Source organism: Rhinoderma darwinii, chromosome 1, assembly GCF_050947455.1.
Source record: "Rhinoderma darwinii isolate aRhiDar2 chromosome 1, aRhiDar2.hap1, whole genome shotgun sequence".
Taxonomy (NCBI): domain Eukaryota; kingdom Metazoa; phylum Chordata; class Amphibia; order Anura; family Rhinodermatidae; genus Rhinoderma; species Rhinoderma darwinii.
Genome location: NC_134687.1, coordinates 93,537,346 through 93,555,422, shown reverse-complemented (window position 1 = coordinate 93,555,422; position 18,077 = coordinate 93,537,346). Strand labels below are relative to the sequence as shown.

Below are 18,077 nucleotides of genomic sequence, written 5' to 3'. Positions count from 1 at the left end.
GCACATGTCTGTCACTAGAACCTTTCAAGGTATGGTGCCCTTATGAGATGTTCTTCAAGAATGTCTTGGGCGGGTTTGTTTGGGTAGTCCTTAGGTCCCTCATACACATGTAACCCCTGACTCCACTTTCTTGGGGAGACTACTTAGACTAAGAGCCCTGGGAGATTATTGTGCAGCAGTCTAGGCAGACACCGGGGCATAGGCAGGAAGCCCTAAGGTTTGGTCAGTGTTGGACACTTGTTTTTGACTCTTGTGGGGCTTTCAAGCATGGTAGGGTTAAATAATGTTTGGGGGCTAAAAAAAAAAATATACTGATTAATTTAATGGCTTCCTTTGGCATCTGCCCCAGTGTATGTTTCAGATAGGAAAGACTGTAAGTCCTGTAAATCCTGTAAATAATGTTAGTCTCTTTAGAGCGATGCAGAATTTATCGACATCAGGAAATAAATATTAGAAGACATTTTTTTTGAATGCTTAACCCATACAGACTCATTTAATGGAAAGGAAACATTGCAAATATCCTAGATTTAAAATTTGAATAATATTAATAGTAATAACAAGTAATAATAATACAATAGAATCTTTGAAGTATTGTCTACCTCCTGTCCAATACACTGGTTTCTATTGGTCGAACATCCTGATCGGAATTAAAGGCATGCATTTTTTATTTAGAAAACCCACCATGATGGAAATGACTATTCATACAAATATGTCAAGCTGTATAGTCACATATGGATAAATTCTTTGTCACTGAATGAAACAAACAGAGAGGATCATGATTGTCTCTTCAGAAAGAGGGAGTCCAATCAGCTGATACCACTGGAGGAATTGCTAACTAAATGCTTGATTTCTTAGTAGTATTACTGCAGGGAATCCTATGCATTGCAGGGCACCTTGTGAAACCTCAGCTAAGAATACCCTAATAGAGCAAATGAATAGGAGTTGTGTAGCATAGGCAACCCATTAAAAATAAGTAGCGCTTTGTACATATGGGATTTGCTTTTCTTTATCCTAGAGATTCTGGTGGATCCAGAAGAAAAAAATAACTTTTTAGGATTTGGTCCAAAGGGAAAAACAATTACTTCATGATCGCTTTTGGTAGTCAGACTTGAATGAAACAGTTTTATACATTTACAGTAGATAGAAATAAAACATTCTTCATATTGTTACGTCCCCTTTAACTACAGACTAATCTATATTGCTTGCAAAATGGTATAGACTTTGGAGCTCAAACCTCTCTTAAATTTCCTATCAATATCTGTGTAGACTTCACTTGATGCTTTTAATAAAATGACATTATTTTGACCAAAAAACACTTAATATTAGTCCTTCAAGTTAACGAACATCCATAAATTAGAGAAATGTTGTAGCAAACTATAGGAGGCAGAATGTATTGAAATTGGCAGACTGACATTAATCCCTTAAGGACACAGCCTGTTTTGGCCTTAAGGACACAGCCAATTTTTTTAAAATCTGACGTGTCACTTTATGTGGTAATAACTTTGGAATGCTTTTATGTATCCAAGCGATTCTGAGATCTGCAGCCTATACTATTCAATTGTATCTGTGGACGCAGATACAAGTGAATGTGCCAGTCGCTAGCACCAGAACCCCACCATCTCCTCATGCCGGTGGCCCCATTGCATGAAGCTGCTATAGTCGGCAGGGGCCCCTAATGCCGGACCTGCCTACAAGAGTAAGCAGTGGAGCAGGGAGACGATGTCTCTCTTCTCCACTGCCGGATAAAACCAGGGCCCGCCGAGAGGCTCCTCCGGTGGGCCAGTCCGAGGCTCACTGCAGATCACCCCGTTTAGTCGCCTGATCGGTGGTGGTTTTGGGGCTCAGAATCCAACAAATAATGCATTGATGACCTAGGAACACTAAACCATTTAAACCCTTACGGACACAGTGTTTTGGTCTTGTGAACACAGCTGATTTTTTCAAATCTGACGTGTTACTTTATGTGGTAATAACTTTGGAAACTTTTATTTTACCAAGCAATTCTGAGATTATTTTCTCGTGACACATTGTACTTTATGTTAGTGGTACAATTTGGTCGATATATTCAGTGTTTATTTGTGGAAAAACACCAAAATTCAGAGAAAATTAAGCATTTTTCTAAATTAAATGTATTTGCTTATAAGACAGATAGTAATACCACACAAAATAGTTACTAGTTAACATTTCCCACATGTCTACTTTATGTTGGCATCATTTTTTAAAAGTACTTTTATTTTTCTAGGATGTTAAAAGGCTTAGAACTTTAGCAGCAATTTCTCACATTTTCAAGAAAGTTTGAAAAGGCAATTTTTTCAGAGACCAGTTCAGTTCTGAAGTGGCTTTGACGGCATTATATATTCCCCATAAATCACCCCATTTTAAGAACTGCACCCCTCAAAGTATTTAAAACAGCAGAACAGCATTCAGTAAGTTTCTTAACCCCTTAGGAGTTTCATAGGAATTAAAGCAAAGTAGAAATTAAATTTATAATTTTCATTTTTTTTTTGCCAAAATTCATTTGTAATAAAATTTTTTCTGTAACACAGAGGGTTTTACCTGGGAAATGCAACTCAATATTTATTGCCCAGATTCTGCAGTTTTTAGAACTATCCCAACATGTGTCCCTAGTGTGCTTATGGACTGAAGCACAGGCCTCAGAAGGCTATATTTTAGGCACCATGTCAGGTTTGAAGAGGTCTGGTGCCAAATCAGTGGAAAACCCCCAAAAGTGACCCCATAGCATTTTTAAACCCACAGGTTTTTTGCTAAACTTATTGGAATTAGTCTCGAAAAATGAAAATTTTTATGAGGAATAAAGGAGAAAAAGCACCCCAACATTTGTAAAGCAATTTCTCCTGATTTCGGTAATGTGTGGTAATAAGCTGCTGTATGGACCCATGGCAGGGCTCAGAAGGGAAGGAGCGCCATTTGGATTTTGGAGGGGGGGGACAAAAATAGTGGAGTACATGCAATTTTTTTTGATCACTTGTCATTTCATTTTTTGGCAACAAGGTGACCAAAAAACAGAAATTGCGATAATGTTTTTTATTGTTTTTTTTTTGGGCTATAAATTATAATTTTACTTTATTCTACGGGTCGATACCATTACGGTGATGCCATATGTATATCTTTTTTTTTTTTTTTGCAGCGCCTGCACAATCAAATCACTTTTCTGTGTTGCCGCATTCTGAGAGCCATAACTTTTTTATTTTTCCGTCAAAAAAGCTGTGGGAGGGCTTTTTTTTGTGGGACGGGCTGTAGATTTTAATGGTATGTATCATTTTGGGGTACATGCAACTTTTCGATCACTTTTTTCATTTTGTTTTGGGCGGGGTAGTTACCAAAAAATAGCAATTCTGGAATTGTTTTTATTTTTTTTTATGCTGTTCACCATGCGGGTAAAATAGTGTGATATTTTTATAGCTCGGGTCGTTATAAACGCGGGGATACCACATATACTTTTTTAATGTTTTCCGTTTTTTTCCTATAATAAAAATCTTATTATGGGAAAAAAGGCGTGTTTTTTTTTTTAACTTGGAACTTTTATTTCTTTACTTTTTTACAACATTTTTATGAACTTTTTTTGTACTTTGTTTTTGTCCCACTAGGCGACTTGAAGGCATGAAGCTCTGATCGCTATTTTAATACACTGCACTACCTACATAGTGTAATGTATTAGTGCTGTCAGCTATTCACTGACAGCAAGTGATTGGTCTCTTGCCATCTTACTGTGCCAATCAATTGTCATAAACAGTTGATGACACAGTTCTGTCAGCTTGTTCTTTGACAGGGTGACAGTTGTTAGCCAGGACGCACAAGTACGTCTCGGTGCCTTAAAGCACTGCAATACAGGACGTTCTGGTGCGTCATGGTGAGTTAAGGGGTTAATGATGAAGAGATAATAGTACTATCAGGAAGATGTATGCATAATTCTATAGAGCATTATTTATATGTGTGTGTATGTCTGTACACCGATCAGCCATAACATTATAACCACTGACAGGTGAAGTGAATACCATTTATTATCCCATTACAATGGCGCCTGTCAAGGGGTGGGATATATTAGGCAGCAAGTGAACAGTCAGTTCTTGAAGTTGATGTGATGGAAGCACTAGTACCTACCAAAAGTGATCCAAGGAAGGACGACTGGTGATCCGGTGACAAGGTCATGGGCGCCCAATGCTCATTGTGGGGAGGGAAGGCTACCGCATCTGGTCTGTCTGATCCCACAGGAGAACTACTGTAGCACAAACTGCTGAAAAAGTTAAAGCTGGCTATGATAGAAAGGTGCCAGAAGGTGCATTGTAATTTGAGGTGCTTGGGGCATCGTGGCCACAGACCAGTTAGAGTGCCCATGCTGACCGTTGTTCACTGCTGAAAGTGCCTACATTGGGCACGTGAGCATCAGAATTGGACCATGGAGCAATGGAAGAAGGTGACCTGGTCTAATGAATCCCATTTTCTTTTACATCATGTGGCCGGCCAGGTGTATGTGCATTGCTTACATCATGTGGATGTTAATCATGTGGATGTTATTTTTGACATGTACAACCTATCTAAACATTGTTGCAGACCAAGTACACCCCTTCATGGCAACAGTATTCCCTAATAACAGTGACCTCTTTCAGCAGGATAATGCGCCCTGCCACACTGCAAAAAAAGTTCAGCAATGGTTTGAGGAAAATGACACAGTATTCAAGGTGTTGACTTGGCCTCTAAATTCCCCAGATCTCTATCCGATTGATAAGTCTAATTCATGGAGGCCCCACCTCACAACTGATAGGACTTAAAGAATCTCGTCCTAACATCTTGGTGTTAGATATCACAGAGGTGCCAGATATGTCAGAGGTCTTTCTGGAGTCCATCCCTCAATAGTTCATTTCTGTTTCTATGGCTCAAGGGGGACCTACACAATATTAGCCTGGTGGTTTTAATGTTTGGCTTATCTTTGGTACAGTATATACTGAATACACACACACACACACACACACACACACACACACACAAAACATCTATACACAGGTGGCAGATATGATATACTGTTGTAACACATGTCAAATTCAGCTCTGTTACATCGAGATAGATAGACAGACAGATAGATAGATAGATAGATAGATAGATAGATAGATAGATAGATAGATAGATAGATAGATAGATAGATAGATAGATAGATAGATAGATAGATAGATAGATAGATAGATAGATATGAGATAGATAGATAGATAGATAGATAGATAGATAGATAGATAGATAGATAGATAGATAGATAGATAGATAGATAGATAGATAGATAGATAGATATGAGATAGATAGATAGATAGATAGATAGATAGATAGATAGATAGATAGATAGATAGATAGATAGATAGATATTAGATAGATAGATAGATAGATAGATAGATAGATAGATAGATAGATAGATAGATAGATAGATAGATAGATAGATAGATAGATAGATATTAGATAGATAGATATTAGATAGATAGATAGACATATATATACACCATATATATATATATATATATATATATATATATATACACAGTATATATATATGGTTTATTTGTAAAGCACTGATATTATAGCATTGGTGCTTCTTTGCTTGACTGAACATTTTAGATGTTAAGGGGGGTTAATATGATCCCTTGTGAAATCAGGAAAGCAAATTATTTATCTAGCATCCTGCCTACGGTTCTGAGGTTTTACAGCAGAGGGGCAATCACAGGCACTAGGAAAGATATCTGGGGGTGGAGAGTTTTCATTTAATGTGGCCTAAGTTATAAAGTTAATCTTTTCATCTTCCACAGAGACTTCTTTCTTATCTGTTGTCATCAAGCTTTGCTGTCAGTGCACATCTTCCCAGCACACAACATAGGGAAGAAGGCCTCATTAAAAAATAAATAAGTTCAGATGCATTGAAGCATGGTAATATGCCACTGGTTATTGCTTGGCTTTCATAATGAAGGTCTTGCTTCACCACTCAAACCATCTTCAGCAATCTCTGGTGAATTGTTAAGGTTGAGAAAGGATTGCATTTTGTAGTCATGTGTGTCACCAATACATAATGGTACCACATCTTTCCGTAGCTCTGGGCTGCGTGTAAGAACCATAAGCTAAATTTTTTTTTAGTCCCAAAACAAGGGTCATAAATATGTCTGATGTGGGAAGAAATTTGACAATCCAAGAACAGTGCTTCTGCAGATAACAGAACTTACTGGGAATTGTGGTTCACAAACAGATACATGTAAAATATATTTAAACAGGGCAACGATCAGCGATGAACGAGCAATGAACGAACAAGCTCGTTCATCAGCTGATTGATCATTTTAAATGCATAAACTATTATCATTGTCGGCAGCACATCTCTCTGTGTAAAGAAGGAGACGTGCGCCCGACACGATAGAACTGTATGGGGACGAGCGACTGTAGTAACGATCGCTCGTCCCCATACTATCTCCTTGTGAAATGAGCAAATGAGCGCCGATCAACGAGCTGCCTCGTTGATCGGCGCTCGTTTTCACGACCCACGTCAAGTCGTGTAATACTACCTTTAGTTTTTATGGTCCCCAACCTTCTGTGGTTTGCAAGCCACATTCAATATTAAGAGGGAAGCAGCCTAGTAAATATATGCCTGGGTGCTATTACTCGTACCCTAGCGTTATTTGCCTGTGATATGTTATGGACCCTGATACCAAGTTTTACTAATGCTATGACAGCATGTATCTACAGCTACCAACAGCTGAGGAGCCACATGTAGTGGGCCGGAGAGTCACTGGTTGGGGATCATTGCTTTAGATAATCCAGTATTGACTGTTGTAAGAGAACATTACACACATTCTTGGTTGGCAATGAGTGTCATCCGATCTGGAAGCATCTCTGGTCAGATGCTCTATAATCCAACCATCTTTTGTGGGGTTTTTTCTGTTTTATTGTTTCCTACCTGCCGCATGCTGTATTATTTTAGCATAACATCTGGGATAACAGAGCATCACGAGACAGCACAACATGTTTCTAACTGATAATGGCTTTGCGGCAGGTTTTGTCAGAGCAGGAGTCCCAAGACATGCTAACACCACAATATGTGCTTCCTTGTGTGTTTCTCCTGGTAAAATCCAGACTCTGGGAAATCTCTCATGAGCCCTGATACATTCTAATCACATATGCGGCCGGGCATCTCCGCACTGTTCTCCTTCCCCTGCTAAGACTCTTCTTGAGTCTGTTGTTCTGTGTGTATATCACACTCCATCTTATATTTCCCCTTAGTAACTGTGCTCCTAATGCACTTATTGAGTCATTGGTAATTACAGGGAATAAAGACACAAGATTATATTAGCAGAGGAACAGAATGTGAAATTTTGGAGCGCGCCTGGTAATGTTATAATGCAGTAGAGTACATGGAGATATAATTAGACATTATGACTAGTAAGGAAATAACAGCGACATTGCTCATTTTTTTTAGCCCTGTTATTCAAAAACTACCAGCAGCTTTGAGGACTGTCATTCAGTGCGATTTTTCCCAGGGGACTTAGCTGTTAAAGTGTCATGTTTGTGAAGAGTGTTTGCGTGTAACCATAATGAAATGTGCATTTGATTTGTGCAAGTGATTTGTAAATACAAAATGTTCTGATATTTTGGGATTTTATTGCATCATGTGTGTCTGTCATTGGAGTAAGAGTCTCATGACAGGATAGTTCCCGCTGTCATGTTTGGCCTTGATTAGCTGTTAAGAACTAACGATGTCATGGAAATAAATAGTATGTTTCATTGTCTATCAAGATAATGGACATCATGTTCAAGTCATATGGAGATGATCTCCTTTCTATCTGCCTCTCTGTATACATACATATATACACATACTGCCGCTAGTGTTTTATATATGTATATATGTAGCTAAAAGGTCTGCAGAGGTTGTGATCGCACCCGTTCCTTAGAGACAATCTGGCCCCGTAAGGTTCTTCTACAAGAACGGTACTTTATATTAAACACTAAATATATATATATATATATATATATATATATATATATATATATATATATATATTTCTTTATGTACCTGTTTTTATACCAGAAACAGTATAAGGAATTTGGCATCTATTACGTTGAAGTAGAAACCAGGACACCTGTAAAGTTTTAAGTTTGCACAGTCCATAAAATCCATCCCATGTTTCCTCTCGGCCTCCAAATTGGTCAAACAGTTCCTGGATCTTATTCCAACTCGAGTTCATCGAGAGTTTAAATAATTGGAGAATTAGCATTGTATGGTTCAGGTTTTACACACAGATGCACTTTTCTTTCCATTCCTGTTCCTTTCCAGTTTTGAAGGGAACGCATAGGAGAATTGAATATTCACACAAAAGAGATTATTGGTCTCAATAGAGTTCTACAGCACCTATGTATAGATGCTAATTTAGATAGCTGCCAACGCAGGGCAAGACTTAATATTGCATGTAAATATAGAAATAAGCTCAGTTTTATTATTATTATTTTTAATAACATTATACAGATGTAGTTGTCTTTATCTTGACTTTTAACGCATTAAATTCACAGTAACAAGATCCTTTATCTTGACTTTTCCAATGACTTTTCAAATGCTTTTATTGTGTGATATCATGTTGCAGCAAGTTATCAGTCAAGATGGAGATGACTACATCCGTATACAAATTAGAAAATGCAAAAATAAAGTTAAGAAATGGAGGAAGAAGTTCATAGCAGGAACAATTTGTGGAAAAGACATAATATGGAAAGTAAGGGCCTGTTGATATCACATTTTGGCCCTACGTTCGGCATATTCTCCGGAAAAGCACCGATCGTATCCATAGGCCCCCATTCACACAGCGTATGCTAAAAGAGTGTTATTTTGGAATATGCCGGGCTGGTATTTTTACTTCTTTTTTTTTGCCCAGTATTGAATTGTGTAGTAGACCACACTATTCCATACAAAGGTATACAGTAAAATAACACATTATAATTTTTTTTTTACTATGGTAGCCTATTAGCGACGTATCCCACTGTATGCCTATACAGTAGGATATGTTGCAGAATTCATCTTAGGTGGTAAGTAGTCTTCTCTCCATTTTCACTTCTAATCACTTTTATTGTTTAAATATAGTATTTGATATGTTGTAACAATAGTTGAAAAAACTGAAAAGGTGCCAAAGCTCCTTGGATCATCATGATAAAATTAGAGAAGTTAAGCAGTCAGATAAGCCCCAGATTTTCAGAAGCCTAGATCCATGTAACAAGTTTACCTGAATCCCATCCCTTGGTTGAACTTGATGGACATGTGTTTTTTTTTTACCGTACTAACTATGTAACTATGTAACTATGTAACTATGTAGTGACTCTTAAGGTGTTTGATTCATGGAGTAATCCATTTTCAGATTGAAGAGCATAGATAGTCGTACAGAACTCTATCCAACTGATCGTTGATCGCCAACATGCTCTATAAGAAACATTATCATTCAAATGATCTCCCATCATTTGAGCTAAAAAGAAATAAATAAATGTTCATATCGTACTGATTATAAACTAACAATACCATTAGGACTGGCATTAGAATAGAAAAATGGATGACTGCCAAAGTGGGAGAGGGGGGGAAATGACTGATAAATTGTTGAAAATATATATTTTTTAAAAGTTAAGTAGTCATCTAATGTGCACCAATTATCCCAACTATGGCCAGTGCTACACCTAGACTTACTACTGATTGATTTTAACTCATGAGTGACAGCTGCAGTCCACAAAATTGCATAGGACTCAATGTAGTTATTTGGACTGCAGCTGTAGCTCAATAGTTAAAATCCATCAGTAGCACTAAAAAAAGTCTAGGTGTAGCACTGGCCTAAATCTATATTAGTGATCCTGCTGTGTTTAATATTAACCCTAGAAATGGAATGTTATGGGATTACAATGGAATTTATTCACATATAGTCTCCATACAAACTCCTAGAAGGGGATAGATATGTAGCAATGCAAATTGTTTTAGTGTTCTAATCCATTATGACAGGATAATCAGTAATAAAATAGTGCAGTGAGTACCAATTAATGAACATCAAATCAATGAGCATGCTGTTCCTGCTGATTAAAACAGCAGCTGATTGGAATAAATGGTTTTAATATACTTATTCAGCGACTAGTCTCATTTTATCATATCTAGTGAATCTAGTGCATGAATAATCTAAGGATGATACCTAGGTGCCTCTTTAATGGGATGCTAATAGCAGTCATTAGAGGAGGCCGCGATCAGCACGTATAATAGGATACTAGCGTTTTCTGACATATTATATGCCCTGCAAAGGACGCTTAGAATAACAATGTTGTATGCCAAGTATAGCCTCTTCAGGCCCTCAAGACATTGCTGAAATAGGTCTAATAGACTTAACTATTTCTCTGGTCAGTCATGACATTTACTACACTTTGGCTCCAACAATTTTAGCATAAAAAATATATTGAATGCTTCTAAAGTAACCTTTTATAATTAAAAAATATTTTTTTTATTAGGAAAAGTATAGAAAATTTAAATTATTTTGTGTACAATTTATAAAATAAATATTAAATATCTTAGGATCTGGGAGGTATAATTAATAGTTGTATGTGTGTGTGAATACGTTTATACAAGGGTGTCAAATGTGGAGGGAGGTCCTCATGCCAAAATTACATTTGTTAAGTCCCAACAATCCTCACTCAAACATTTGAATCCCAAATCGCAGGAAATTTTAAGCACTGCCCCGTTACACCGCTAAAGCCCCAAAATTTGCATCGCTAGCATAAACCTCACCAGTCTGTCCAGTTTGCAGACAGTCCTTCAAAAATTGGAACTGTTGGCAGCTACACTCATGCCTATCAAATACTGGATAAGGCTGACCCCATAATAGTGGTTGTACCTTATCTCTATTTTATGCATCCAACATGGTATGATTACATCCAAGAACATCATCTTAACTCATTATTATGTATGAAAATGTCATAGTTATGGTCCAGCATTATTACGCTTGGCTTCGTTCACATTTGCGTCGGGACTCCGTTCATGGGTTTCGTCTGACCTTTCTGTCAGAGGATGAACAAACTCAAAACTGAAATCCAATTGATTTCAATGGTGATGGATCCGGTGTAAATGGTTTCCGTTATTCACCGTTGTTTAAGGTTTTTGTCGTTTTGACAGAATCAATATCGTAGTCGACTGCGCTATTGATTCCGTCAAAACGACGGAACCCTTAAACAACGGTAACAAACGAAAACCATTTGCACTGGATCCGTCACCATTAAAATCAATGGTGATTCAAGCGGAAACCTATGGTTTCCATTTGTTTCAGTTTGGATTCCGTTCATGGGAAAGGTCAGACGGAGCCAATGAACGGAGCCCCGACACAGATGTCAGCAAAGCCTAAAATGTACGTACACAAGTTCATAAATGAACAAATCGGAGAGCTTTAAAGAGGCTCTGTCACCAGATTATAACTTGACTATCTCCTACATAATCTGATTGGCGCTGTAATGTAGGTAACAGCAGTTTTGAGCAAGTTATGAGCTAGTTTAGATTTATTCTAATGAGTTTCTCAATGGACAACTGGGCGTGTTTTTACTTTTTACCAACTGGGTGTTGTACAGAGGAGAGTATGACGCTGACCAATCAGTGACTAATCAGTGTCATACACTTCTCATTGTTCCAGCCCAGCATGATCCACAGCACAGTGTGATTGTGCAGTGAAAGGAGCTGGGCTGGAACAATGAGAAGTGTAGGACACTGATTAGTCATTGATTGGTCACTGATTGGTCGGCCTCATACACTCCTCTGTACAACGCCCAGTTGGTAAAAAGTAAAAACACGCCCAGTTGTCCATTGAGAAACTCATTAGCATAAATCTAAAATTGCTCATAACTTGCTCAAAAATGATCGTTTTTCAAAATAAAAACCACTGCTGTTATCTACATTACAGCGCCAATCAGATTATGTAGGAGATAGGGCACTTATAATGTGGTGACAGAGCCTCTTTAAGTAGAGCTGCATCATATCCCAGGTCAAGAAGAATATGTTAAGCGGGTAAACAGCTAAAAAGTATAAAAGAAAACCAATCATGCAATAATTTATTAAGTAAAGAGCACAAACCAGCAACTCCTATTTAACACTCACGGTAGTAGTTTCAACTATGATCACGTGCTGTAGCATTGACCAGGAATGTCAAAGTAACTTTTTCTGTAGATTTAAGAAACATAGACATATACAACTGAAGCATAGAATTTCATATTAAGTCACATCAGCTTTTTTAATGTATGTTTGCATAGGGGAGGGTTATGTTTTAGGATGCATGTTTGGCCGCCGGAACATCAGCAGCTTGTGATGCTACTGCAGCGATTGATCGGTCCACCGCTGTTCTTGATTATACAATAAGATAATGAAAAGTTGTTGGCTAAGAACTTCTGAAATCCAAATCTCTGATTCTTTATACCGCAATTAGTTTGGATAAGTTTGATTCCAAAAGTATTACGAAAGTATATATAATGTTTACATAGTGACTTACATGGAGGTGAGGGAGCCTCATATCAAAGCCACCCAGGTTGTGTGACATTTTCCCAAGACTTGTTGTTCACTATTACTTGAATAGATCCAATTTTTAACGGCTTGTGCTCTACCAACCCAAATGAAACACAAGAGTGGCCTCGAAGATGTCTTTAGAGCATCCTATTCCACATAAGACAACTACTATACATAACTTTGCTCAGTGCTTTGCATAATTGCCTGTGTCTACTAAAAAGAAATGCTAGCTTGTGCAAGCATGTGGGAGAATTATTCCTCCCTAAAATGCCAGTTTCTTGTGATCAGCCTCAATACTCTGGGCTTGTAAATTGCAGTGCCTGTCTTGCTATAGGCTGGCTTGCATCAGAGAGCTTTTAAGCCTCTCCACAGTTCCTATTCTATCATTTTCATTGGTAAGGGTCTTGTCTTGAAATATCTAGTAAAATCAGATTGCGTTTTTCCAGCTGTGATTATGCTTGTTATTACAAAGGACAAAAGAAGCAATCAGTGAAATAGAGACTGACAAAAAATATACCTCTACCAAAAGGTGTTTCTGAGGATGAAGGAACTCAGCTATATGAATGGGGTGTTCTTCTGCATATGAAAAATTAGATATGTGTCTGGTAATTTTATATGTTTGGACATACATAGGATTGTTTAAAAAACAAATAAAAAAAACAACACTATGCCTAGGAAAACTCCGTCTGACAAAAACATCAGCTATTATATTTTCAATATTTGAACCAGTATAAAGCAGTACAACCGGGTTAATAGTCCAGCTATGAATTGGGAGATATTTACTTTTGATGGCCAAATGTGTTCCATATTGCACAAAGATGTTTGCTTAAGGGCTTATTCATACGAACGTAGAATACGTCCGTGTGACGGCCGTTAAAGCAACGGCCACATGTATTTCAATGGGGCCGTCCACACGGCCGTTGTTTCAAACAGGACCCGCATGGGTGCAACTCGGACGTGAAAAACTGCCATTTTCACGTCCGAGTTTCACCATGTTCGTCTGAATTCGGCCTATGGCTAAGAGGATGGGAAAGAATTACACAAATTAATATCTTTCCTTGTATGGACATATTGAGCGCTATAAATTCACTAACGTATGTATGACTGTTATATGAAACCAGACCTTATTTTTGTAGTGGTCGAATAGATCCTGTATTAGGCTGTAGGACTGCACTGTTAAGGTTGACAAATCTTTAACGCCTCATGTGCACAAGCATATTATGGCTCAGTATGAGCTCTGGGTTGTACAGAGCCATAAGAAAAAATTTGTTCCATGTTCTATTGAATGACACATTACAGGGTTACTCTCCCTGTCATATGGTGCCATACGGAGGCACCATATGAATCCACACAGAGTTCCTATAGCTGTGAAATACAGAACTGTAGGGACTCTATGTACTTCTTACACCTTTATCTAATAGAGGAGGGTCCATCTAATATTAAACATAGAACAACATAGAGAGGATACATATGTTATAACTATACCAACCCATTAGTTAATGAAATGTATATGAACCATAAGTTCTATGTCATTATCAATATCAGCTATTATATTTAAGCCAAATGTAAAAATACTAAACCTGGGCTTCAGTAAGGGGAGAAGAGTTTAATTGGAAAAGCGTGAAATAAAGGTTGATACATAGAGTTATCAGGTTTGTTTACTTTGTTGGGCAAGTTAATAATCATTACAATGACTGGTCTCGAAACCTTAACCAATGATTCTGACCTAACCTTGATATTCCTTTCCTAGCCTCAGATGATCTTTATTTCTGCATGCCTCTGCTAACAGTTAATGTCCTGAAATGTCTGTCTTATTCTTCTCCCCTTCTCAACTTTACAAGCTCACTATTTGGATAAAATAGTTAAAGGTACTGTATTCTTTCTGCTTGTTTAACCTTAACAAATTGGAGTATTTATACTGTAATATTTACCCCAATTTCTATATGTCATACACTCAGCCAAATATCATTAACATGACTCCCACCCTCCTCTCCTCAATAGACCAATGCTGTTTGTATGTGTGCATTATTACATGTATAGCATTTGCTAATTCTTTTTTTTTTTTTATTGTTTTATATAGTTTGGGTTTTTCTTTGTGTAAATTTTTGGTACTGATAAATGCAATCATCCTGCTGGCTCTAGAAGGGATACAAACTACTACAATTGTATTTTATTAAAATTATTTTGCCCATAACTGCTCTTGCCGAGCATTTAAAAACATTCCTCAGTTAAGGCCCTTTTACACTGGCCGATAAGCGGCCGATGCAGCCGAGCGCCGATCAATGAGACATCATTGATCGGTGAAGTTTGCTCCTGTCACACGGAGCTATGAATGGGGAGGAGCGGTCGTTACTCCGATCGCTCGTCCCCATCCATTATTATCATGTTGGCAGTGCGTTTCGCAGGAGATGTGCTGCCGACAACGATAATCTTTTACATTTTTAAAACGATACGACCAGCAGATGATCGAGCGTTTGCTCGTCCATCTGCTGATCGTTCCCCTGTTTACACAGGGCAGTTATCGGCAACGAGCGTTCTATGAACGCTCGTCTGTACGATAATCTGTCAGTGTAAAACCCCCTTTCCAGTTATATCTGACTTATAACACAGACCTGTAATCAAACCAGACTTTATGTTTTATTTTTTTTATGAATTTATGATACACATGTTAATGTGAATTAATCATATACTGTACACAATATGTTTGCTCCATAGCTTTAATATTTCAAATATATATATATATATATATATATATATATATATATATACAGGGTGGGCCATTTACATGGATACACCTAAATAAAATGGGAATGGTTGGTGATATTAACTTCCTGTTTGTGGCACATTAGTATATGGGAGGGGGGAAACTTTTCAAGCTGGGTGTTGACCATGGCGGCCATTTTGAAGTCGGCCATATTGTATCCAACTTTAGTTTTTTCAATGGGAAGAGGGTCAAGTGACACATCAAACTTATCGAGAATTTCACAAGAAAAACAATAGTGTGCTTGGTTTTAACTTTACTTTATTTACTTTATTCTTTCATGAGTTATTTACAAGTTTCTGACCACTTCTGCCCATTGTGTTGGATTGTCAATGCAACCCTCTTCTCCCACTCTTCACACACTGATAGCAACACTGCAGAAGAAATGCTAGCACAGGCTTCCAGTATCCGTAGTTTCAGTTGCTGCACATCTCGTATCTTCACAGCATAGACAATTGCCTTCAGATGATCCCAAAGATAAAAGTCTAAGGGGGTCAGATCGGGAGGCATTTCTTCTGCGGTGTTGATATCAGTGTGTGAAGAGTGGGAGAAGAGGGTTGCATTGACAATCCAACACAATAGGCAGCATTTTGAACACATTTTATAAGTGGTCAGAAACTTGTAAATAACTCATGAAAGAATAAAGTAACGTTAAAACCAAGCACACCATTGTTTTTCTTGTGAAATTCTCGATAAGTATGATGTGTCTCATGACCCTCTTCCCATTGAAAAAACTCAAGTTAGATACAAAATGGCCGACTTCAAAATGGCCGCCATGGTCAACGCCCAGCTTGAAAAGTTTCCCCCTGAGGATAATTCCATACAGCCCCCCTGTAGATAATCCATACATCCCCCCTGTAGATAACGCCATACAGTCCTCCCCCTGTAGATAACGCCATACAGCCCCCTGTAGATAACGCCATACAACCCCCCCCGTAGATAATGCCATACATATATATATATATATATATATATATATATATATATATATATATATATATGCATATGGAGGACTGTTTCCATGTCCCCATTTTCCATTATCATCTTCAATCAGCAATTAAAATAATCAAATATTGTGAGCTATGTTATTAGCTTTTTTATTCTTTTTAAATGATAGTATACTATGTTCCTGTTATTATACATTTATTTCTACCCTATCTACAGTATGATTTTCACTTGTCCAAAATAGCCAATGTCCTTTAAATTTCACTCAATTTGTGTGCCTTGGTGCCTCACCCTGTATTTTTAATGCTGGTGGGAAATGATGTCCCTTTAATATTTTACTTAATTGTTTGCAAATAATGTCAGGCTAGGTTCACACCACATTTGGGCTCTTCATTAGGTGTACAGACAGGAAATTTTCCTGACGTATACGGCTAACGTTCCCATAAACTGTCATATGCCAAACCTTTGCCAAAAGAGGAGCCTTTTGTCATAGATGTGACCACTATTACCTTTGTCACAACTGTTTTGAAAGAAGTAGCGATTGCATTTTTCAATACTACTTAATAGGAGTAGGAGTCAATGGCAGACGTATGCTACTGTGTTGGCATACAGTTGCATATGTCTGGGGCATACATTCATTGGAACGCTTCAAACAGTTAAAACTGTCACCGAGAAAAAAGGTCCTTGTTGCCATGGTAAACAATGAGAATCCACATTTCCTACTGTCACAAAGGTCACTTTTTATATTAATATATTAAGGCCTAATATGATACTGATACATATGGCCCAATAGGCTTAGTTTGCAAAAAATAAAGGAAAATGTGAGAAAGAAACTTTTCTTCTGATTTAATACACTTTTCAAAAATATTTTAGTGCCTTATTTTTGAAAAATTATTTTCTAGACTTTACAGATGCTCTTTCTGTTACTGTATATCAAAATAAATATTTTCCATTAGATCTATAACAAAAGTATGGCAGCTAACCAATACCTGTAACATCAGTATAAAACACTTTATTAGTCTTATACAAATAAAACACAGTATTTTTATAATAACAATAATAATAATAACAATTTGTTGTTAACATTAGTATTTAAAATATATTCAATAAAAGCAATGGTAAACCAAAACTGATTCTAACACACATAATAAACTTAAAAATATCATTAAAAAAATGACATGTAGCTAAAAAGGTTCTAGTAGTAACACTTCAGATATACTGTAAAAAGTCAAAATCCATTATTTTATAATCAAGAATTTGCTAATGAAGTAAAATGAAGGTGCTCGCCCACAACAATGTTACATCAGTTTACATGCTTTGCCCTTTCATATTGATTATTTGAAATTATAATTTTGAAATTTTGCAAAATGCAATCAATGCTACCAAAGTCACTTTGGCAAGTTACAATGCAAGTTGAAGGCAGCCATCTTTAAACATGGAACATAAAGGAAAGAATAACGCATTCATGGGTAGAGACAAAGGAAAAAAGTTCTATCTGTTCAAAAATATCATAGAAATATAATCATATAAAGCTGATGCAGTATTACATAAGTAGCATTTGACATATTTATTAAAGATGGCCGCCATAAAAGAAGATCTTGGAGCTGTTGAAATGTTGCTCTACCCTCTGCATCGCTCGTTCTGTATGTGGCCCGTGTGTGCATGTTTCCCAGAAGTTGCCATTGTGTCTTTTGTTGCTGTATATATTTTTTTACAATACAATATCTACATATTGTATTAAATAAAATGTCTTTGCCAAAAACTGTGTTGCATGGGTGAGCACTTTCATGTTCTTATATATTTCTATACACCTTTAAAAATGTCAGTGCTATAATTTCC

At 37.1% G+C, this 18,077-nt stretch overlaps 1 protein-coding gene across 18 annotated transcripts in view; it reads left to right on the top strand.

The window, feature by feature from the left end:
- TENM3 (teneurin transmembrane protein 3) overlaps nt 1-18,077 on the top strand; it is a 1,030,160-nt gene that overhangs the window by 886,310 nt on the left and 125,773 nt on the right. For 16 of the 18 annotated variants that reach the window (XM_075860221.1, XM_075860218.1, XM_075860216.1 and 13 more), the window contains one exon: nt 14,374-14,400. The exons of the other annotated variants lie outside the window; for them this stretch is intronic. In XM_075860221.1, coding sequence (XP_075716336.1) covers nt 14,374-14,400 — 27 coding nt within the window. The remainder of the gene's footprint in view (nt 1-14,373; nt 14,401-18,077) is intronic. 18 annotated transcript variants of the gene reach the window in all.